At 52.0% G+C, this 23,833-nt stretch overlaps 1 protein-coding gene across 5 annotated transcripts; it reads left to right on the top strand.

The window, feature by feature from the left end:
* The first annotated feature begins 2,324 nt into the window (after window positions 1–2,324).
* On the top strand, window positions 2,325–23,293 carry Csnk1e (casein kinase 1 epsilon). Of its 5 annotated transcripts, none has more exons than XM_029555077.1 (11): window positions 2,325–2,412; window positions 11,290–11,400; window positions 11,852–12,000; window positions 14,533–14,761; window positions 15,305–15,475; window positions 15,997–16,145; window positions 19,280–19,340; window positions 20,094–20,286; window positions 20,372–20,511; window positions 21,225–21,288; window positions 22,106–23,293. In XM_029555077.1, the coding sequence occupies exons 1-10, from the start codon at window positions 2,337–2,339 to the stop codon at window positions 21,239–21,241; spliced, it is 1,296 nt and encodes a 431-aa protein (XP_029410937.1). In that variant the 5' UTR covers window positions 2,325–2,336; the 3' UTR covers window positions 21,242–21,288; window positions 22,106–23,293. The 5 variants fall into 5 exon arrangements, with proteins under 5 accessions (XP_029410937.1, XP_029410938.1, XP_008849484.1 ...); XM_029555078.1 differs by having other exon boundaries at window positions 22,242–23,293; XM_008851262.3 differs by lacking the exon at window positions 19,280–19,340.
* Window positions 23,294–23,833: the final 540 nt, after the last annotated feature.

A 23,833-nucleotide genomic window follows, 5' to 3' on the forward strand; every position in this document is an offset into this window, starting at 1 on the left:
GAAGGGGGGGGGTGTCAAAAAATTAAAAAAAAAAAAAAAAAAAAAGCCTGCTCATGTGCCAGGCTGGTTAGTAGTTTGTGTAATTTTTCTAACCAGCTGAAAGTCCTGACTCTTCACAACCACCTTTTTTTAAAACTTTGTTTATCCCCCTCCCCCATTCCTTCCCCAGGGAAGAAGGAATCAAGAATTGGAAAGCAGCCGGCCTTTCCTGAAGAAGGCTTTCTCTCCCCTCCAGGGGGGCTTTTGGGGAGAGGAGGGCTAAGCTCTCTCTAGGGCCCTGAGCCCCCAGGGGTGGGGAGGCCATGGTGGTTGTGGGGTCCTGCGGAGTTGATGATTTGCAGTCCTCCCCCCTTTTGTGCAGACAGCAGTGAGTGGAGAGGGGCTAGGGGGTCATGTGCGGTGTATTTATGTAAGACACCCAGACAGAGGGCATGGGTATTTATATAACCTGGCGTGGGTATTTATGTAATATAGGATGCGGTGTTTTTATGTTCCTTTCCTAACCTGCGGCTTTCCTGGCTGCCATGTGTGGTCTCTTGAGTTGGTGTTGGTGGAAACTCAGCTGGGGGTTGGGGGGGGTTATGTATACACATCTGCCCCCCCCCCATAGGGATCACTGGTGTGAGCCTCTGTTCCCATCTTTCCTTGGTGGGTACACTTGAAAAACTAAATCATGTGTGGATATGTGGTAGAGGGCAGTGGGTTTTCTGTGGATGAGCAGAATTGCTGTGGGCAGCCAGGGCACCTCAGCTGAGCCAGGCCAGCCATGTGGCAAAGGCCCCCGATGGAGAGCTCAGAGTTTGGCTGGCACCCAGTGGCTTGGCCACTTCCTTGTGGCTATTGGAAGGTTTACGGTGGCTCTCTGGGGGCTGGTGCTGGGTTGGGGCTCCTGGCTTAGAGTTCCTTTCTCTTTGGTTCTGCCCAGGCAGGGAGCTCCAACCTACCTAAAAGAGGAGTGAATCTCTTCCAACTCCCTTCCAGGCCTGGTAGTTGGGGATGGCCTTGGCACAGGGAAGGAGCAGGTCCCCTTAGTGAGCCAGCCAGGGAAGCTTCTTTCTCACCTTCCAGTTTTGTCTCCCAAGCCTGGCATGAAATAAGGCCTAGGTGGAAGGATGAGAGGCTACCAGGTGGGCCAGCCTGTCAGGTCCTTGGTGAGACTCTGTCATTGACTCAGGCTGGGTGGTATAGGAATGGTTGCAAGGCTACTCCAGGATTTGTTCTCCTGCACAAAGACCCCTCCTCCCCAATTCTGTTCACCCACACTAGCACATATGGAAATAAGGGGTCTCAAAGACCCCTTTTCATAGATTGCCGTTCCCTGCCCTGTCCCCAGCAGCCCAAACTGTCCCTGGTCTTTAAGCCTCCTACTTTGCTGACCCAAAGCACAAGTACCCTGACCTCCACCAGACCACCAGAGGGGTCCCTTCCAGGTTCTGTTATCTGTGGGCTTGAAGCACCCAGTGGGAATCTCAGGAAGGAGGAAAGCTGCTCAAATCAAGACTCCCCTTGCACTACAGGGACTGGTTACTTAACCCATGACTGTACCAGAGACCTCACAGGAGACTCTCCCTTCTGGTCTTGAAGGAAGTTTGCTCAAGTCCACCTAAACACATGCATACAGAGAGGCCTGCCAAGTAGATTCCAGCAGACATTGGAAGGTGCCCTTCCTGGCCTTCCTGTGGGCCCACTCAGAACTGACCACTCAGAACTGGTAGGGGCAGTGCTTGGGAAGACCTGCTAGGTGGTAGGAGATTCTGGCCTCAGAGGCCTAATGGAGTTGAGGCTCTTTGGAGTGCCCTCCTTTAGTTTATTTTTCCGTCTCTGGTTATTGGACTGTGCTCTTGTGGACCCTTGGCCTTTCTACTTATGTCACATTTCTGAAGCTTAGGGCACACCTCCAGAGTGCACACAGACAAGGGACCTTGGAGAAGGCTTTTAGCCTTTAACCTGTTGGGGTTGGTGGAGAGTAACTGCTGAGCCAAGCCTTCGCTGTTACCTCCTCGGTCCTTGATGTTCCTTTCAGGGCCTTGGCCTATTGTGACCACTCTCTCCTTGGGAAACTCACATTGGAGGGACCCTGAATGTTGACTTCACTGTTCTCCTGGGCCTTGGCTCAGATTCCACCTTTTCCATACTAACAGTGAAACCTTTTCTAAACCCACCTCAGTTGTTGCCGCGTATGTACACATGAGGGCTGTGTGACACCTGATGACCCTTAAGCAAAGTGAGGTCAGTCGGAGGATGCTAGCGTTTACTGCAGGAAGGTTCTGTGTCCACATGAGGGCCGGGCCTGACTCTGACATCTGTTTCTGCTTTTCCCTCAGCAAGGGTGAATCATGGAGCTGCGTGTGGGGAATAAGTATCGTCTGGGCCGCAAGATCGGCAGTGGGTCCTTTGGAGACATCTACTTGGGTAAGTATTTGCACCTCCAGCTGGGGCCTCTGGGACAGCTCTGGGGACAAGGACAAGGGAAGAGCCCAGGATTTCAGGATCTGGGGTAGAACTTTGCTCCAGTCATGTGGCATGGCTTATAAGTTCCCAGGGTCATCCCAGATTCGGGAAGAAGCTTCAGGTGGCCAGGCGGCTCCTCTCACAGCTGGGCCGGCGTGGCTCAGTGGGCTGCGCTGGGTAGAGAAGGTATTTTTAGCAGATTTGCAGCTGCAGCTGACCTGGGTCTCCAGCTGAGCGTGGGAAAGCCCTGACTCTGGTTGGCATCCCCACTGCCTAGGTCCTTGCAGAAAAATTCTGGTAGATGGAGAAGTCCAAGGCTACCCTGGACCCCTAGGGAGGCCCCCGGGGAGTCAAGGCCCTTCCCTGTGCTGTGGCCTCTTGGAATGCAGCCTGTGCCAGCTTTGGAATGACACGTGCGAGGGGTCGTCCCCCTCAGGGAGCTCCCTGTCTCCCGGATGTACTTCCTGTTAGAAATCTGAGTTGGCTCTGATGTCATTTTAAGCAAACCACTAACATCTTGGCCCCTGGCCTGGGAGAAATGGGGCTCCTGCCCTGGGTGCTTCTTTCCTAGCCTGTAGTGGGCCATTTTGAGTCTCAGCCCATTGTTGGCTGTGAGTGGAATTTGGTTGGTAACTGTGCATGTGAAGTTGGGAATCTTGGGGTTGCTAGAGCAAGATGGTAAGCCTCCCAAGTTTATCCTTGTCCCTGTGCCCTCAGGAGCTACCTCTCTTTCCCTTCTTGGAAAGTGAAAACCGCTTCTATCCTGGGCGAGGAAAATGTACAAATCCATGTACTATATTAGTTTATGAGACCAGTCAAGGGTTTCTCTTCCCTAGTGTTCAGAGTCCCCATTTCCTTTAAGTATAAATTCTACCACTCAGTGAGCCTCAGGGGGTGAGTAAGGGACGCACAGGCCTTCCCAGATCTTACCTGCAGGGCCCTTTCTGAACACAGCGGCCCTCAAGGCAGCGGCAGGATAACTGATGTCACTGAGGTTCAGCATGGTCAAGGTGACTGCCCAAGATTGCTCCAGGAAGCTAGCTGGGGTGGCCTTGACACCACAGGTCCACTGAGTGAAAGGGCAGGAGACAGACATACCTAGATTCTAGACCTCTCTCTGTGTGGCTGCCCTGGGCCTTTGGTGTCCCCATCTGTGACCCCAGCTGACCAAGTGCTGTTGCAAGGCAGAAATGAAACAGCTGTGGAAGGCAGTTCTGTGCCAAGCATTAGGTAGATCACTGTGCCCTGTAAACAGCTTGGAGTTTCTCTAAGGGTCATGGTGGTATGTGTCTGTAGCCCCAGCTGCTCTGGAGGCTGAGGCAGGAAGACTGCTCAGACACAGCCCAGGAGTTAATGGCCAAGCCTGGATAACATATTGAGACCTGTGCTCCAAGAGTAAGTAACATGAGCTCAGAGTCTGCTAGCTCTTTCAGGAGGTGGTATGAGCTTGTCTCTCCCCTGTTCCTCCATGCTAGTATGCAGCTTGTCCACAGCAGGTGTCCAGTGAAGGCTCGTGAGGTGAAGAGCAAGGGAATGGGGACTGGGCCAGGTTCAGGTTCCCAGTCTTTTCCTTGTTTGCTATGTGACCTGGGTTAAGCGCCTTTCTCTGTCCTTGGTTTTCTTGTTGTCTGTGGGTATCTCCTGTTGGTGAACCTGGGGTGAGTATGAGGAACTTCCTCAATGAGTCTCTTGGGCCCAGGGGGCAGCTCTTGGCACAGACAGGCACCTACTTCTAGATAATCCAGTTTCTTGGCCCCTCTACTGTAGAAGGGACATGGAAGCTTGTGGAAGGGGAGGGGCAGCTTAAGGTCACTTAAGTCAGTGTCCTTGGTCTAATGTGGTACACCTCCCTGGAGGCAGGACTTCCAGTTTATCTGTGAAGTCATCTGGCTTATACTAACAACTAGGTCCACCTTTACTCCTGTTTGTGTCAGCTCTGGAATCAGTTGACCTGGGCCCTTTCCTTTTACCAGACGCCCTGGATCCCTGCCAGCCTTGATTTCCCCGTCTGTGAGGTGAAGTTGTGAGAAGTAACATGACCTTGGTGTGTGGAAGGCCTGCCCGTGCTGGGGTCTGCTCGCCTGTTCTGGGGCCGCCTGCCTGTGCTAGGGCCAGCAGTATGGATTTAAACCTTAGGTCATGTCCACCTTCTCAGTTAGAAGCTGCTGCTTTCCAAGGATCTCCATCCTCTGGGGAAGGAAATTCTCCCTCTGTCCAACCTTGCTGGGTACACCAGTATTGGGGGGGTTTTGGTGAGCACCTCATGCCGATGCCATCCTAGTCCCCCTCCCCCGTCTGTGTGGGAACAGTGGTGGTTTGTCCAGCCTCTAGCTGGCCTTGCTGGCACCCTTTGTTCAGAGTGCTGGCCACATTTTCATCATGGTGCCCAGCCAGGGCCTGACTCCAGATGGCCTCTACAGGTGGGGCCAGGCTGAGCTTCCAAGTCTGCCTTTCCAGGATCGACTGTCTGAGAGTCCTAGGATAAGAGCTGTGGGTGTGGTATTCTTTAATTTCTGTCTAAAACCCCCTACTTGGGGAGAGTGAGGTTTATTTTGCTAGGGTCTCAGATTGCTAGGCTGCCCAAGGTCTGGAGAACCTAGGCTTGGGCCCACTAACTGATCTTAGGGGAATGTTCTAGACCTCTTAAAGGCTCTGATGACTTCTGGGCCTTAGCTCTGCACGGGGCAGGGAGCCATGCCCCCTGACAGGCAAACACTGCCCCCCACCCCTTTTGAGATAGGGCCTTAGTATGTAGCCCAGCTGACCTCAGACTCACAGAGGTCCACCTGCTTCTGCCTCCTGCATACTGGTATTAAAGGCATGCACCACCATGCCCAACACTCTGGGTCTTTTAACATGTGGGAACCAGAGTTGCTGCTGTTTGCTATTGGTGCTGGGATAGGTGAGCTCCATCTCTACCCCTAGTCTCTGATTGCATCTGTGTAGGTGGTTCTTTAGGGGGCTGATTACTCCCTCCCCACCTGTAGCTGTTTCTCAAGGTTCTAGCCTCACTGGGGCCAACCAGGCTCATAGCCTTCTCAGCATTCAAGTTTGTTTGGTGACTGCTTAGTTCCCTCATTTTGCTGCAGTGTCAAATTGATGAGGCAGGAGGCGGCCTGTTTCTCCTAGCTCCAAGTCTTCACTCGTGCAGCCCCTCAAGTAGGCACCCATACTGGCCATCTGCCTCTGCATTTCCTATACCCTTTGTTACTCCCACCAAAGGTGAGCATAGCTCCAGTGTGTCTGGCAAGCTCATTGCTGTCTGCAGCTTTGATGAATGAGATGCTGAGGAACTGGAGTGGAGGAAAAAGCAGAGGCTTTGGGAGAAATTTCAAATCCTGGCTCAACTCCAGCCAGTTCTGCCTGGCCTCTCTGAACCTCAGCTCAGTGGTTGGCAGGATTAAGGGAGGTCAGAAAAAAGACTGGCTGCCTCCTGATGGGAATCAGGCCACCAAAGGCCTGTCAGTTGAGGAGGCAGCCATGGCCACCATCTGGGGGTCAGAAAGCATTGCCTAACAGCTTGGGCCCCTGGCCTAGGAAGTTGTGTGGCTCATGTCATTCAACCTTTGGTACCTCAGATTTGCCCTGGGTCAAAGAGAGATGCAACAGTAGCCTTAGCAAGGTGTGTCAGAGTTCAAGGAGATGAAGGACCCCATCTGTTCTGCTTCCTGGTCCTGGTCCACTGAGTCACCATTGCTGCTGGTCCTGCCTTGAGTTATCTTTGCCCTGGCTATCCTGCCACAGCCTCCTCCTGGATCCGCTTTTCCCCTTGGACTCCCCTTTCCCCCTTCAAATCCCCTCCAGTCCTTTCTAATACACTAGTGAATCTTAATGAGGAGTGATTTATGTCTCCCAGGGGCATTTGGAAAGTTCTGGAGACATTCCTGGTTATTTGAACGGAGGGTGGACAACAGTGGCTACTTGTACCTGGTAGGTAGAAGTCAAGGAAACTCCCAAACACCCTACAGTGCACAGGACAGCTCACAAGAAGGAATTGTCTAAACCCAGTATCAGGACTGTCAAGATTGAGAACTGTCACCACATACCTGCACCTGGCTGGGACCCTCAGCTGGAAGGCCTGGATCTTAGCCTTCACCCTTGGTTCACTTCTGCCACTGTCCTCTCCAGCTGTCCCTGGTTCCATTGCACCAAAGCTTTCAGCATTAGCTGCACCCCCTCCTACTGGACCTTTGCACATGCTGTGACCTCTATGTGTCTGACACAGTTCTGGCAGCCTTTCCTCTAGGGAGATGCTCCTTCACCCCAGAATACTGTGTTCCCCTTCTTCCTTTGCTCCCACATGGACAGCTGTCACCTTACCACCACCACCACTTCACCCTGTCCCTGGCTCATCCCTGGCCAGGGAGGGTGCCTCCTCGTCAGCCTTCACTGTGCAGGGCTTGCTGTGTACTTGGGGGGCTCTGCTAAACTTGTCTATACCATAAACAGCCTGGCAAACCAGGTTCTGCTAGTGGTTTGCAGATAGCCCCCTGGGCTTGGGAGTGGGTAGGGGACTTGTCTGAGGTCCTGTGGTCAGGAGGTGGCAGAATGAGGATCTGAGATCGAGCAGCTTGGCTCTGGAACCGACTTCTTGAGACAGGCTCTTGCTACGCAGTCCAAACTGGCTTCAAACTTCCCATCCTCCTGCTGTAGCCTCCCAGGTACTGGGATTACAAATGTGCATCACACTTGGTTAGAAGTGAGCATTCACTCATACTCACTGCATTTCCTGCCTCTGATGCCATGGTGAGATGGGCACACCAGGGGATTCCAGGGTACCCCAGTTATCTTACTGTGCCACATGTTTACAGACCTCAGGAATCTGTTGGCTCTATGGAACAATGACTGTTGATGTGTTGAAAGCATGTAACAGAGAGCTAGGGGAGAAATGAGCTTGTCCCATAAGCACGAGACCCAGCAAGGCTGGCCACTGTTCATCCACATTAAAAAGAAAAAGCCTGGTTTGGTGGTATGTGCCTGTAATCTTAGCACTGGGAGGGCAGAGGCAGAGACAGGAGGATCCCTGGGGTTTGCTGGCCAGCCAGTCTGACTGAATGGACAAGCTCCAGGTTCAGTGAGAGTCCACAGTACAGTTTAGGGGCAGAAGAAATGGCTCAGCGGTAAAAGTCCTTCCTACACAAGTGTGGCAGCCTTGCATTTCTTAGAACCCATGTTAAGGTAGAAGGAAGGTATGACTCTACAGACCGCTACATGCTCCCCCACATGTATATACATAATAACTTTTAAAAAGTTCTTTTTTGAGACAGGGTCTCCCTGTAGCCCCAGCTGCCCTGGAACTCTCTGTGTAGACCAGGCAGGCCTGGATCTCACAGAGACCTGCCTGTCTCTCCTCCCAAATGTTGGAATTAAAGGCGTGTGTCACCACACCTAGCCCCCCAAAAAAGTTTTCTGGAGTACAATTTGCAAACCCAGCCTCTAGTTGCTCCCTGAATTTAACCTCTTAATCTATTTTTCTTTTTCTTGGCTCTAAAATCAAAATACATATGCAAAACCAGCTGTTAAAACATGTTAAGGTGCTGGAGAGATGGCTCAGCAGTTAAGAGCACGGATTGCTCTTGCAGAGGACCCAGGTTCGATTCCCAGCACCCACATGGCAGCTATGAACTGTCCTTAACTCCAGTTCCAGGGGAATTGGAAGCCCTCTTCTGACCTCCGAGACACTGCACTACACAGATGCACTCACATACATGCAGGCAGTATACTCATACACATTAAAAAAAAAAAAAAACATGTTAAGTGAAAGCGCTAAGAAGACCATGTGATATAAGCTTGTTTCAGTGAAGTGTCCAGAAAGGCACATCTATAGATGGAAAGTAGTCACCAGGGGCTGGGGGCTATGGGAAGTTGGGTCATGAGTCCTAACGGGCATGTGAGGGGGTGATGGAAACATTCTCAAGTTGATTGTACCATGGTCATATCACCTTGTAAACATACTGAAAAACAGAGTTGAGCAGTGCCAGTGAACTTTCTTACACTTTATTACATCTCAGCAAAAGTGCAGAGGTGGCAGCATATAACTATCCAGTGCGCACTTCCCCTCCCCCCATCTCTCATGTTTCTTTTTTCAGTGTTTCTTTATGTAGACACAACTGGGCACAGACACTTAGACACTGTTACTGAAAGGAGTGTTCCATCCTTGGCTTTCTCACTTCCTGTATCTTAGAGAGCTTCCTCCTCTGCAAAGAAAGTGCTTCCTCATTCCTGTGATTGTGTTCTGTGTCATGGATGGGCTATTCTTTATTTAACCAGTCCCTGAAAGACGGACATTTGGGTGTTTTCCAAGCTTTTGCTTATTGCAAATGCTCCACAGTGGGCAGCCTTAGCTGGGCCTCTTTTTGCACCATGCAAGGATGTCGGCTAATGGGGCTGGAGAGTTGGCACAGCAGCTCTTACAGAGGATCCGAGTTTGGTTCTTGGTTCCCAGAACTGATGTTGTATGACCTACAACCACCTACGTATGGCTCCAGCTCTAGGGGTATCTGACACCTCTGGCATCCCTGGTCACTTTTACTCCATGTGCACCTATCCATAATACATACTTTAAAAATTTTAAAATACACACATACATATTTTTTCCTTTTTGAGATAGGATCTTACTATGTAGCTCTGGCTGGTCAGGTGTTGGCTATGTAGATCAGGCTGGCATTGAATTCATAGATCTCTGCCTGCCTCTGGCCCCCCGCCCAATTGATAGGATTAAAGGTGTGAACTACCATGCCCAGTTTAAAAAATAAAAATCCAGGCTAGAGAGATGGCTCAGCAGTTAAGAGCACTGACTGCTCTTGCAGAGGACCTGAGTTCAATTCCTAGCACTCACATGGTGGCCACAAATCATCCTTAACTCTAGTTCCAGGGGTATCTGACGCCCTCTTCTGACCTCCACGGCAATTGCAGGATACCAGTGCACTCACATACATGCAGACAATACACTCATACACATAAAAACATAAACAAAATATTAAAAAATAAAAATCCTAAAAAAATTATTTAAAAAGAATGTTGGCTAACTCCTCAGAAGTGGAGGTGCCTGACCCAGCTGGCTGGAGGAAAGTCATCCTCCCATCATGTGAAGAGGAAAGCTCAGTTGGCCTTTAGCCCTGCCTTCTTGTGGTCTTTGTGATAATCCTGCTGAATTGTCTTCCATGCCCCTTTCATTTGCATTCTCTGGAGGCTGAGCATCCTGGGAGGATGCTATTCCCATTAGAAATAGTTTTGGGAAGAATCTGTTCACATCCTCTGTCCTGTTTCCCCTTGAGTCTTTTTCCTGACCATTAGCTGTTTGCCTGTGATAAGAAATGAATGTGTTTTTTTCAGCCTTATTTCTGGTGTTTTTGCTACCCTGAAGGGGTTCTGTTTTTGAAGAGAAGGGAAACTTTATTTTTGGCTTATCTTTATTTATGTATGTATGTGCATGTGTGCGTGGAGGTCAAAGGACAACTTTTTGGAAGTGAGTTTTTTCCTTCTACCATGTTGTTTCTGGGAATCAAATTCAGGTTGTCAGGGTTGGTGACAAGCCTCTTTACCTGCTGAGCCATCCAGCCAGCTCCAAAACCAGGCATTTTTAAGTGTACAATTCAAAGCCAAGTACGGTGGTACATGCCCATAATTCCAGCACTTGGGAGGCTGAGATGGGTGGATCGCAAGTTCTGGGCCAGCCTGGATTACATAGCAAGACCTTAACTCACAAGACCAAAATCAAGAAAATCAAAGGTGCTTACCATAGTGCTGTTCAGCCACCACCTTTGCTAGTTCTTAGACATGTACCATTCTTCCTGAGAATAGTTCCTGCCTCTGGCAACTGTCCATGGATTTGCCTTTTTTCTCTCCCTTCCCTCGCCCCAGTGTCTCACCTCTCTTCTCCCCATTTCCTGGTAACTATTCCTCTCTCCATTTCTACAAGGCTCTGCTTCTGGGTGGGCCTTACCTCCCTCCCTCCTTTTCAAACAGGTTTTTTGCTGTGTATCCCAAGCTGACTTTGAACTCGGGCAAATCCTCCTGTCTCAGCTCTCTCCCCTCCAACCTTATGGGAGTGCAGGTGTGAGCTACCATACTTAGCTTTTCTGGACTTGAGCCATGGACTGGGCCCTAGCTGAGAGCTGGTCCTTGGGCTGTGCATTGTTTCTTAGGCAAAGTATCTAATGGGAAGCTAGGAGGGGGTGGGGAGAGGCAGTGGTGTGACAGGACCCTCAGGCCTGGACTCAGAAGCTTGGTCCACTCTCCATTTCATCACTTACTAGCCATTGGACCCTAGCTGAGCCACAGTTTCTTCTTTGTGAAATGGGGATGAGAATCAAATGGGTGATGAGAAGATGCTGGGTTCAAATGTGGGGCCTTCGAAGATGTTAACATTGGCCTAGGTGGAATGGGGGCTGATTATTGGGTACATTCCTTGAACTGCCTTCCACTTAGGGTTGTCATGGAGTATTTTACCCTCTGCATCCCAACCTCATTGGGCTCCTGGCCCCTCTTTGTCTCTGTGACTCTCCACACCCAGTGTGCCCCATTGACCTCCCTGTCTCTAGGATTAAGTTTCCTCCCTTGGTGATCTGCAAGCCTTTTGTCCCCTTCCAGGCATCACGCCCTCCTGACCCGTGGTATCTAAGCAGCCCAGGGTGTATCACTCCTATCCCACATGCTGCTCAGGAAGCTTTGCCCCCCTGTGTCCAGCAGTGCCATGCTTCTTTTCAACCCCTCCCAGTGCCAGTGAGGCCCAGGTTACTCCAGGCCTGGGTCCCAGCACCGTCAGTGCTAGATGGGTGGGGATCCCCTGGCCATCCCAGAGTGACTCTGGTCCTTTGCTTCCCCTGTCACTGGCAGGTGCCAACATTGCCTCTGGTGAGGAAGTAGCCATCAAGCTTGAATGTGTGAAAACGAAGCACCCCCAGCTCCACATCGAGAGCAAGTTCTACAAGATGATGCAGGGGGGAGGTGAGGCCGGGTGGGGGATGTAGAATGGAGGGAGCCGAGATTAGGGTAGGGAGTAGGAGAATACAGAATGGGGACAGTTGAAGCTGGGTTGCTGAGTGAGGAGGTGCAGAATGGGAGGGGGCTGGGGTAGGGCAGTGAGGGGGAGAAGTAAGGCTAGAGGGAGGACTGAGAGCAGGGTTGGGGGAAGATGCAGAAAGTGGGAGGTAAGGCCTGAGTAGGGCATTGAGTGGTGGGGTTACAGAATGAGGGGGCCAGGGGCAGTACTCAGAGTCAGGTGGAGGATGCAAAAAGAGGGGAGAGATATTTGTGGTGGGGCAGGGAATGAGGGAAAGATGCATAAGGTGGGGGTGGGGGAGGCTGAGGTTCCTGGTGGAGAGCAAGGTGAAGACAGTGCAAAGGACATGGGTGGGGAGTAAGGACCCCTCACTGAGCCCCTCTTCCCTGGCCTCAGTGGGAATCCCATCCATCAAGTGGTGTGGGGCCGAGGGCGACTACAATGTGATGGTCATGGAGCTTCTAGGGCCCAGCCTCGAGGACCTCTTCAACTTCTGTTCCCGCAAGTTTAGCCTCAAGACGGTGCTGCTACTGGCCGACCAGATGGTGAGTGTCTACCTCCCCACTCTCCTGCTGTGTGAACCACTTCCCTTCCAGCCCATTTCCCCATTGTGCCAGTGGGCACTAGATACCAGCTCTGCATCCCACCTTCAGATGTTGGACCTAGGGCAGGCCAGGGGACATTGGCCACCCACTGGAGAACCCTGGGCTGTTTCTTTAACATATACATTCCAGGCTCAGCTCCAGGCCAAGTCTGCCTCCTGGGGTAGGCCTGAGACTGTGGCCCTGTGTGATTGTAAAGTCCCATCGCAGTGCCTGACCCGAGGTGAATGGCTTAAGTCTGCTGAGCCTTAACCGTCTGGTTTGCACCTCCCCTTTACCAGGTTACCATGGGGATTAAGTGGGGTGCTATGCAATGCCCGGGCCAGAGCAGGTGTCAGGTCCTGCAGCCCTTGAAACACAGAAGAAAGCTCTGTTCAGAAGATAAAACCAGGCCACTCTCCCTTGAGGAGCCTACACCCACACTTGGATGTGTTTTATCCTTTCCCTGAAGACATCTTTGTTAAACCCCTGCTTGAATCTGTGTTAAAACGTGTGTGTGTGTGTGTGTGTGTGTGTGTGTGTATGTATGTATACACCTGTGTATATGCACATGTACATGTGGGAACCCTTGCGTGTTATGGGGCAAAGTTTTTTTTTAATTTTATTGGGCTGGAGAGATGACTTAGTGGTTAAGAGCACTGACTGCTCTTGCAGAGGACCCAGGTTTGATTTCCAGCACCCACATGGCCGCTATGAACCATCCTTAACTCCAGTTCCAGGGGAATCCGAACCCCTCTTCTGGCCTCCTTGGCCTTCGATGACATGGGCGCACTCACATACAGACAGGCAATGCACTCATACTCATTAAAAAAATAATAATAATAAAATATTTAAAAATTTTTTATTATTATTATGTGTATGAGTGTATCGCCTACATTTGTGCAAGTTCATCTGTGTCATGCAATGCCTGCAGAGGACAGAAGGGGGCCTTGGAGTCTCCTAAACTGGAGTTACAGACAGTTATTAGCCACCATGTGGGTACTAGGAATCGAACCCAGGTCCTCTGTAAGAACAACCAGTGCTCTTAACTGCTGAGCCATCTCTCTAGTCCCCTTCTTATTTTTTTGAGATACAATCTCTCATTGAACTTGGAGCTCACTAATTCAACTAGACTAGCTGGCCAGCATCATAATACCAGGGATCTGCATATCTCTGTCTCTCCCTGCCTTCCTAACTGTCAATGCTGTGGTTATAGACATGCAGTTAAGCACTTTATCAACTGAGCCATCTCTTTATCCTGCTAAAACCTTTTTTTTTTTTTGAGAGAGAGAGAGGGTCTTCCTGTAGTCCCAGCTGACCTGGAACTTACTATGTAGACCAGGCTGGCCTCCATCTCACAGAGATCTGCCTACCTCTGCCTCCTGAATGCTGGGACTAAAGGTGTACACCCCGCCCAACTCTAAAACCTCTTCTTAATAAAACTCCAACTCTGCTTCTTTTAAAAATGCAAAACATGGGGCTGGAGAGATAGCTCAGTGGTTAAGAGCACTGGCTATTCTTACAGAGGACCCGGGTTTGATTCTCAGCACCCACATGTTGGCTATCAATTGTCTGTAACTCCAGTTCCAAGGAAATCCAACACCCTCTTCTTACATCCAAGGGCACTGCACAACACAGTTGCACTATACTATACTATACTACATATACTACATGCAGGCTGTATACTCATACACAGAAAATAAAATTTTTTTGGTTTTTGCTCTTTTTGAGACAGGGCCTCCCTGTAGCCCCAGCTGACTTGGAAGTTGCTATGTAGACCAGGCTGGTCTTGAACTCATAAAGATCTGCCTGCCTCAGCCTCCTCAGTGCTGGGATTAAAGGTGTGCACTACCACGCCTGGTGAAATCTTAGAATTTTATACCTCTCTCTCTGTCTCTCTGTCTTTCTCTCCTCCTTCCTCTCTATCTCTCTGAGATAGAGTCTTACTCTATGCTAGCTTGGAACTTGTGGTAATTCTGCCTTAGCCTCTCAAGTGCTGGGATTACAGGCATGGGCTGGCACTCACTGATAAAAACCTCTTGAAGAGAGGACTTTGTATCTGCCTGACCTGCGGCCTTTGGATTCCTATCTCATGCTTCATCTCTCTCATTCCTGCTAAGTTTAGGCTTCCTTCACCTTCCCTTCTCTCTCCCTACCCCCATCTGGTTGACTCTGTGTCCCTGGCTCCCCAAGTCCTGTGAGGGTTGAGCCAGGCAGTGTTCTGTAGGGCCTGGCTGCCTTTCCCACTGCCTCTTACCTTTGGGCTTTCTCTTTCCCTGTCTCTCAGCATGTTTTGTGAACTTTATAATTCATCCACATGTGCTTGCCTGGCCACCCCTTGAAACCGCCTTTCATACTGAGGTCTTGCTCCCTGGCTAGGGCACAGCCCATGCTTAAATTTGCCACCTCTTCAGCCCCAGCCCTTCCACAGAGCCCTTGGTGAAGGCCTCTCCTGAACACTTGCTGAGTGACTTGCTGTTCCCTCATCTTTCCCAGATCAGCCGCATTGAGTACATCCACTCCAAGAACTTCATCCACCGGGACGTGAAGCCTGACAATTTCCTCATGGGCTTGGGGAAGAAAGGCAACCTGGTCTACATCATCGACTTTGGCCTGGCCAAGAAGTACCGAGACGCCCGCACCCACCAGCACATTCCCTACCGGGAAAACAAGAACCTGACTGGCACTGCCCGCTATGCCTCCATCAACACCCACCTGGGCATTGGTGAGTGAGCCAAGCCTGAGCAAGTACACTGTGGGTGCTGGCTGGCACGGGCCCACATCCCCTACCCGGGTTAGAGACCACTGGGATTTTTCTGAGAAGGTCCCCACCCATCTGGCCCTAACCTGGACTTGTTCCTAAGCAGAGGTTCATATTATGTCTCCCTTAGCAGTTCCACTGAGTGGGTGGCAGTGTTTCCCAGTTTGTGCAGCTGGGAAATGGTACTTAAGGGAATGTAGCTTAATGAATGCTAGGGCTGGATTTAACCCCAGCCCTGTCTCATGTCATAGTGTGAGCCTTTAGCATGAGGCAAACCAGGCAAGGGGGTGGTGGGTGCCCACACAAGTTGTTGAGTGAAATAGTACCTAGACTGGAAAAACTGGGCTGAAAAAGTGCGAAAGCTGTGCCTCAGGCAGTCTGGAAGAAGAAGGGAATGGCTGCAGTTGCAGGAGAGTGGCAGGGAGCCAGTGGGCCCTGAGGAGGAGTAGTGAGGGCTGGGTGCACGTGGTTAGGACCACAGCCTGACTCGCCCTCGACCCTCTGCAGAGCAAAGCCGTCGAGACGACCTGGAGAGCCTGGGCTACGTGCTCATGTACTTCAACCTGGGTTCCCTGCCCTGGCAGGGCCTCAAAGCAGCCACCAAGCGTCAGAAGTACGAGCGGATCAGTGAGAAGAAGATGTCGACACCCATCGAGGTCCTCTGCAAAGGCTATCCCTGTGAGTAGTCAGTAGGGAGGGCTTTTCTTTCAGAGGGCAAGACCAGGCCACCTCACCTCTAGACGGGGCCAACCATGACCTTGGCACCTACCAGAGATTTAGGATGCCTGGGCTCCCTTGGCCTCGCTATTACATACCAAGTGTTCCCAACCCCTTCTTATGCCTCATCTCAGGGGTCCAGCCTCAGCCTGAATTGTTTAAGGAAGTGAAAGCTGCCTTCTTGAGGCTTAGACCACGATGGGACTGTGCACCCCCATCAGACTCTTGAATAGCCTTTGAGTTTATGACAGCTGTTGACCTGGTGGCCAAAACCCCAGAGTTGGACAGATGGAGAGCTGTGCACTAGGCTCCCCCACGGTACCTGTGCTCACAGGCAGGCTAGGCTCTGTTTATTTTTCATCCCACCCGTATAGATTGACACTAACGTAGAGACAGTGAGTACCTAGGACAGTGGTAGCTGTTGGAGGCTCCTGGGAGCATGAACCTCACAGTGCCCTTTTCTGTCCTTGAACTCCCACCAGCTGAGTTCTCAACATACCTCAATTTCTGCCGCTCCCTGCGGTTCGATGACAAGCCCGACTACTCCTACCTGCGCCAGCTCTTCCGCAACCTCTTCCACCGGCAGGGTTTCTCCTACGACTACGTCTTTGACTGGAACATGCTCAAATTCGTGAGTCACCAGCAGGCCAAGGCGGGCTTGGGGGACTGGACAGGGCAGGCCCTGACTCATAAGGTCAGGGTGACTTGGTGGGGGGCGGGCCTCCCTCCAGACGGGAGATATGAGCTAGACGGTGTGAGTGACCTCACAGGAATACCAGAACCCCGCATCTCCAGCTGCCTTGGGATAGACAGAGTGTGCTACCATAGGGGGCAGGGCCTAGGGAGGGGGCTACCTTCTGTCAGACTGGGGAGGACTTGGCATGGCCTCGAGTCCTTCCTGGGTGCCCATGGTGGGGTATGGATGGCACTGGCTGCCCCCCCTGCTGCTGTGATGGCTGTTTGCACCTTCCTGCTTCTCTTGTTGTGTGCGTCCCAGGCAGCTGCCCTCACTGAGGCCTCTCTGGCCAGCCTGGACCCTTTTGGAGTGGCTTCTTTGTTCCTGGTCATGGGCCCCTGGGTTTTGCTAGGCACGTGTTCTGTCTCTCTCTTTTAAGGGTCCCAGGGGTGGGGTGGGGAGAAGTGTTCATCAATCGTGCCTAGAACTCCAGGATCCGTGAAATCATGTATCTTGTTTCACATCTCTTCTGGAAAAAGGGGGCTTCCTCGAGCCAGGCTCAGCCCCGAGACAAGGAAGCTATTGCATCACCCTGCCCCCGCCCCTGGCCCTGCGCCAGGCCCACGTACTCACCCACGTACTGGTAAGGACCTTCTGAGGCCTGGCCCTTCCAAGATTTGCAACTTAGCCAGCAAGCATGAAGACTTAGCCTCAGCTGTGCTCTCTCTGTCCTTTCCAGGTGCCCGGCGCCCCTGGGCACCCAAAGACTCCCAGATAGGCCTGTGGAGGAGGTGGAGCAACCGCCCCCCCAAAACTATTGGCCTATGATGTGGACTCCAGGGCCCCAGTTCTGACACCACCAGGTGTGCCTGGGCCCATCGGGGTCAAACCTGAGGAAGCATCCCTTGGGATGGCGGGTATGGCACCCTGTTCCTGAGAGAGGGTGTTCAGTGGAGAGGGTGTGGTGAAAAAAAGGCCCTACATGGGATTCTCAGGAATGAACCAGCTGCCAGAAGGCCAGAATAAGCCTGAAGAAGGGATCGTGGTGCTGCCTGGGAGGGGCATGATGACACTAACACAAGTCCTGGCTCCATCTAGATCTCATTTGCCATCTCTGTATTGAATCTGAACTCATTAAACACCTCCCACACTTCATACCTGTGTGCCTCTTTTTAGAGTGGCCAAGAATGAATCTAATGCCAAGATTACACATTGATCTTGGGCTCTTCTCTCCCAGTTTGGGTCTGTTCTGTAAGGAAAGGGGACAAAGGTCAAGCAGAAAATGGGAGCCTCTTGGAGACCTTGAGGACAAACCTGTGGCTTTCCTCTCTGAGGAAGGGGGCAGGAGGTGGGCAGTGGGGCACCTTCCAGCTCAGAGCATGGTCAAGGACATAAACATGGGTCTAGCTCTTCCTCACCATAGGGTTTTCAAGGCCTTGGGCACCAGATGCTTCCTACAGAAAGCCACCTCTGAGTTCAGTTATAGGATGAGCTTGACCCTTCTACTCAGTAAAGCTCCAAGAATGGATTTTGCAGTCTAAACCTTAACTGTACTGACCATGTGCTGCTAAGTTTTCATTAGCTAAAACTAAGGGGAATGGAAACTGTAGTTCCTCAGTCACATCCGCCACATTTCAAGTTGTCACGAGCCACAAGTGGCTGGCTAGTGGCTGCCACATCCAGCATGGCAAATGGGAACATTTGATATCCCAGAAAGTTCTGTGGACAGCTGTCCCTCATGGGACTGGCCAGCCGTCAAGATCTCAAGCTAAGCCAGGTGCACCCTCCCTGCCCCGTTGCTGGTTCTCTAATACCCTCCCTGGTGTCCTCTTGGAAATAGACTCTGGAGTCCAAAGCTGGACAGCCTTTGCCTCCACTGTGTGTGACCCTGTCACCGTGTGACCATCTCCAGCAACGGGAGCCCCCACAGGATGTGCAGTAGAGATTTCCATCACCCCAAAGCCAGGCCCTCCCACCTGCCCTGCAAGAAGCAAGTCGTCACTAGGACTTCCCAGCAGATAGGACCATGTGGGACTCCGTGAGCAATGAACTGGAAGGATTCTACCCTTGACCTTGGAATGACCTCCCCATGTTCCACATCAGGGCACTGGAATGATCTCCACATGCCTGAAACCTGGGATACTTCTCCAAGCACACACAGCCACCATCCATTCTGGCCAGGAGGAAGTGTCACATAGTCCAGGACAGACATTCATGACAGAACTGGATGCTTGTTGACTGTGACATTGACCTTTGTGCTTTCTTATGGGCAAATAAAGGCTGTGGAATCTCCCTGGTGTGCATTTCTTGATGCGTCAGTCAGTTTCAATGGAAACACAGCACCTCCTTTCGAGTGTGGGACCAGCTGTGGCCTGAGCCTGCTGGAGCTGTGAGAGCCAGATCTAGCCATCTACCTGGCTACTGGTGGTGGGGCTCTGCACCTTAGCCCTTAGCCTCACTGAGCCTCCGTTTCTCTAACAAAGGACTGAAATGATTTCTACCCTGTGGGGTCAGTGTGCCTCTGCCCACAAGAAGAACCCTGGGTGCTGTGGCCCTTGTTGTACTGTGTTCTGACTGAGTCTGCCAGACAGCGAGTGAGTGGGTAGAGGCCTGGCCGCCCTAGGCCCTGGTTTCTGAGTGGAGGACTGGGGATGTCCAAGGCAGGTCTCTGAACAGCAACCTTTTGAGGGGCAGAATGGAGCTCAGTGGCAGGGCTGGCCCCAACTCTGCTTTAGCTGTGTGACCCCAGGCAGGTCACAAGGCTCTAGAACCAGGCCAAGTAAGGATAAAGGCGGCAGCACCCCTGCTTCACTTCTGACTTCAGAGCCCACCTCAGAGGGGACCTCAGGAAGGGATCAGAGTGCTAGTGATCGGGTAGGGGGTGCACTTGCTCAGCTTGGCTTCCCTAGATTTAGGGATCATTCTGAACTCTGCCATTCCCCTGGGGGTGCCTGAAGACAGTCCTCTCTCCATTTCCAAGAGCAACAGGGCCTGTTAGCCATTGCCCAGAAAGACATGGGTTTGTGGATCCCACATCCCATGGCCCATGAACAGACCCCCAACTCAGCCTGTAGCTCTCTCCTCCACAGATGCGGCCCCCCTCTCGCCAGCCCCCTGCCCTTCCCTGTGGACGGCCCCAGGACCAGCTAGGTAACTCAGCCAGGCGCTGTACCCACACCATGCTCTTCTCTGGGTCTTTCTCCCTTCCTCCTGTACTTGGGTGGCAGCAGCTAGAGGGCAGGTCCCTGGGACTCAAGCTTTACCTGAGGGCTGCTTTCCACCATGGGCCCTCTAGCCTGGCTGCTTCTTTGACTCCCCTGGGCTTCCAGGCAGCAGTGTTACCAGAGTCCCCTGGGTTTCCTGGCTGTCATCCCATAGCAGGAGCCATGGCCAAGTCTGGGAGCCAGGAAAAGGCAGCCCTCTGGGCACTGGGGGACCTGGGGACAGTCCTGGTTCTGCCTTCCTTGGAGTTCTGACTGGATTTGCCCTTTCTTCTTTGACTATGAACTGTCTCTCAGCTAGGTGGGCCTCTGAATGCATTCCCTGCTTGGTTGGGAACCTGGAGAGACTGAGAGCGCTTGGTACACAGGGGGGCCAGGTTGGGAGGACCAAAAGGTGTCCTTGGTCATCCTAGGGGCATCAACCAGGGTAGGCTGAGCTCTCTGTGCTTCTCTGCCCTGTTACCTCCTTTCTCTGGGTAGTTGGGTGACTTCACCTCTATGAGCTATGATCGAGAGTGACCTCCAACTTTCTCAGAGCATGGATCCCACTCTGTGGGAAGGAGGCCGAACCAGTTTTCTGAGCTGCCCACCCGCCTCTCCCCTGCTCTCTTCTACTAGGGGTCTGGGTTGTGGAGCACTGGCTTCAAGGGGCCGACTGGTGTTTCTTCTCAAATTCCTTTAGGGTGCGGCACGGAATCCCGAGGATATGGACCGCGAGCGACGAGAACACGAGCGAGAGGAGAGGATGGGGCAGTTGCGGGGTTCCGCGACGCGAGCCCTGCCCCCTGGCCCACCCACCGGGGCCACTGCCAACCGGCTCCGCAGTGCAGCCGAACCTGTGGCTTCCACCCCAGCCTCCCGAATTCAACAAGCTGGTCAGTGGGGGTCTTGAACCTTGGGCTGGAGCCAAGGGGTCTCGCTTGTGCCCACACTGAGGGTGGCTCCCTGCCCTCCCTCCAGGCAATACTTCTCCCAGAGCGATCTCACGGGCAGACCGGGAGAGGAAGGTGAGCATGAGGCTCCACAGAGGCGCGCCTGCCAATGTCTCATCCTCAGACCTCACTGGACGGCAAGAGGTCTCCCGGATTTCAGCCTCGCAGGTGAACTCTTGCCCTGGCCCCTCTCCCGGCCCCTCTGGGCCATGGCGGACCTCCTGGAGATTCCCCGTGTTGGTCCGACCTCTTGGCTCTGTCCTTTCCTCCCCTGTCTGAGTACCCTGTATCTGGAACTTGGCCTGGCTTAATCGTCTTGGGACTAATTAGCCCTGTTTCATTGAGCAAAGTGAGAAACAGCCTCAATGAAATAACTGCCCCCAACAAGTGATAGCACTAGTACCCCAGCTTGCTCTCAAGACCCAATCGGGGTGGACAGCAAGGGACTCAGAAACAAGCTGCTCACACCCCTTGCCATTAGAAAACCAGCCATCAGCACTGGTGACAGCAGGGGATGGAGGAGGGAGAGAGGTCCTAGCTGGTGACCACACTTAACGTGGCACATTTGGACTCAGAACATTGGGAGGAGGGCCTGGCAGAGGTAGAACCTACCTCCCTCCTGCTCGAGGGGCCAACCCTGGGGTTGAACTGTCTTTGGCCTTGGACTTGGGTGTAGCCTGGAATTGTTGTTCTGGCTCCTGGCAGTGCTCCATCTGCAAAACAGTCTCAGATCCCTGAGATCTCATAGCCCTGCCCTTGGATTGAGTAGCCTGGTGTGATGGGTGGAGCTCACAGTGGGGAGAGACTTTTCAGAATCACTGTTATCAGTCATTCAGAGACTTGCTTGAAGCTTACTTGTCTCTCTGCTCCCCCTCTTGAAGACAAGCGTGCCATTTGACCATCTTGGGAAGTGAGGAGAGCCACCGTGGACCAGTGTTTGCTTAGGTGAGTGTTGGTGACTGCTGAGGGCCCCAGGAGGAGGGCAGCATGTGGTACTTGGGGTAGAGGAAGTGGCAAATGTCACCATGTACCCCAAAACAAATCTCCTCAAGGAAGCTTTAGATCTCAGAGTCTTTCATCTTCCTGGAACAGTCCTGGCTCTGGGACTAACAACTTCTGGGAAACTGTATCTCTGCTCTTGGGCTTGTCCATGATCCTCTACTCAGAACTTTCTGGAAAGCTGGTTCCTAGCAGAGACCAGGCCACAGCCTGCTTCTACCTCTGGGCTGTTGAATGAATACACTAAATTGTGCAAAACCCCTAGAACAGGGCCAGAATGTAGAAAAGGCCCTTGGTTGACTCTGCACCCAAGAAGAGACCTCTGGCCAAGGTGAGTCTGGATGGGACAACCCTTGGCTGCTTGAGGCCCAGAAGCCACTATGTAGTATGGATCCATTGACCTGATTTGGGGAAAGGGCTAAGGGTGCTCCTGGTACATGTTGATGGGGGCCTCTGGCAGTAGCTCACCTAGCAGAGGACTCAGCTCTATACCCTAAGCAGGATTCACTTTGCAGAAATTCACTCACAGCTAGTCTGTTCTTGGCAAGGCAGGAAGACAAGTGACTAGGAGTGGCCAGCTCACTAGGACAGAAGAGCAAGTTGGTTTCCCTCTCAGGGCAGTAGACCATCAATTGTGTGCTGGGCTTGCTCAAGCCAGACTCTGGGCCCCAAGAGGGAGAGATGGCCTTGGGGACAAGAAGACAGGAGCTAAAGGGGGTCTGGCAGATGGCTACCTAATCTCTTCTCTTTATTGCTCTTGTAGTGTCTTCACTGTATTTTCCTTAAAAACAAAACAAAGACAGAAAAAAAAGAACCACTCAAATGAACAAAAAGGAAAGAAAAAAACCCAGCACAAAATCAACAATGGATTTTGTTTCTTTGATTTATTTTGCCAACGGCAAAAAGATGAGATGTCCTTAGCACCGAGGATTCTTGTCCTCTCACTTGCCCACTGCTCCCAACCTGAAGGCTGCCAACGATATGGGTCACACTCTTGGCCACTTGTCCCCACCACCACCCACCACATGCAGGGCTGAAGCCCTCCTAATGGGACATGCGGCCATTGGAGGCGCCTGAGGCACTCAGTCGGGGACTGGTTTGGCCAGAAGATGAGTCCTGCGGGGTTGTTTGAGCCTTGGATCCAAGAAGACATGTGCAGCTGAAGCCCCTCTGCACAGCCAGCGGCCAGCTTTGTGTCGGGCTTTCCCAGTTGCCCCCTGAGCATTCGAGTCCCCCTGTCACCTCTCTATAGACCTTGAGGGGACGGTGAAGTGGTGGGCTGAAATGCCTTGTGTGCCTGTGTGTGCGTGTGTGCGTGCGTGTGTGCGTGTGTGAGTGTGTGTTAGACCTGTATTTTCCACAGCAGTAGGTGGCCCGCTCTCTCCTGCCTGGCCAAGTTTCTGTTCTCATGCCCCTAAAGACAAGGTGGCATGGACAATGATCTCCACATCCCTCAGGGTCCTTGTCACCACCTGTCCCTAGATGCCAACGTGTGGCAGCGCCATTCTCCAGTCCCGATCTTAGGGCAAGTCTGGGGAGTGTGCCCCCAGGTGACATTGGCTCTGGGTTAACAACTACTATCCTAGTCCTGACAGTCACCACGGTCCTCCCCCTTCCCAGGTCCTGACTTCTGAGGAGGAGCCTGGGGTCAGGGCTAAGTGTTGGATTTATCCATCCTTCCTGGTTAACACTTGGTTTTGGTTTTATTTTACTTTTGTTTGTTTCCTTGGTGTGTGTATTTCCTAATTTATTTACCTCTGTTTCCCTTTTCCCTTTTTTTTTTAATTAAAGAGCAAAACTTTTTATTACTTTGTAATTTAAAAAACTGAAAAAAAATTACTGAAGAACTTTGGGGGGAATTTTGTACTTTTTTCCTGTGTAAATATTGGACTTTTTTGAGCTTTATCGTGGTTGTTAATTTGAAGTAATAAAGTAGAAAAGGACAAAGTGATGCGGGCTGCCCTTTGTCCACCTCTTTGTCCTTGGGGTTTCTCACCAGCTAACCTGTCACAGACAACATGTTACAGAGAATAAGCTGTCACCCTCAGGCAGGTGCAGCCAGGGCCGTTTTCTGCTGTCACTTGGTACATCTGGGGATGCTTTGAGAACTCAAGGGTGCACTAGTGGCACCTGGGAGCTTGTTGAAGTGCAGCCTCTGATTCCTGAGTGCTGAGGAGGGGCTGAGGGCATGCACCCTAGCACCTCCAGATGCTAGATCCAGAGCACATCATATTATTCATACCAGAGTTCTGTGGGTTTGGGACACTTGATATTCATTTCTCAATGAGAAACCATCCATGGGCAGGCACAATGACTCGCCTGGAGTCAGTCCTGGCGGCAGAGCCAGGATTTGGGTTATCAGACCTCGCGAGTGGGCCATGGAGCTCTGTGAGGGATGGTCCTAGAGCTGGGATTCCAGGATGGGCGCTGTCTAGCTGACCCTGTTTAGTTCTCTCAGCCAGATCCTGATGCAGGACCCTCTTGAGTATCA

Source organism: Nannospalax galili, unplaced genomic scaffold (assembly GCF_000622305.1).
Source record: "Nannospalax galili isolate Female #2095 unplaced genomic scaffold, S.galili_v1.0 scaffold445, whole genome shotgun sequence".
Taxonomy (NCBI): domain Eukaryota; kingdom Metazoa; phylum Chordata; class Mammalia; order Rodentia; family Spalacidae; genus Nannospalax; species Nannospalax galili.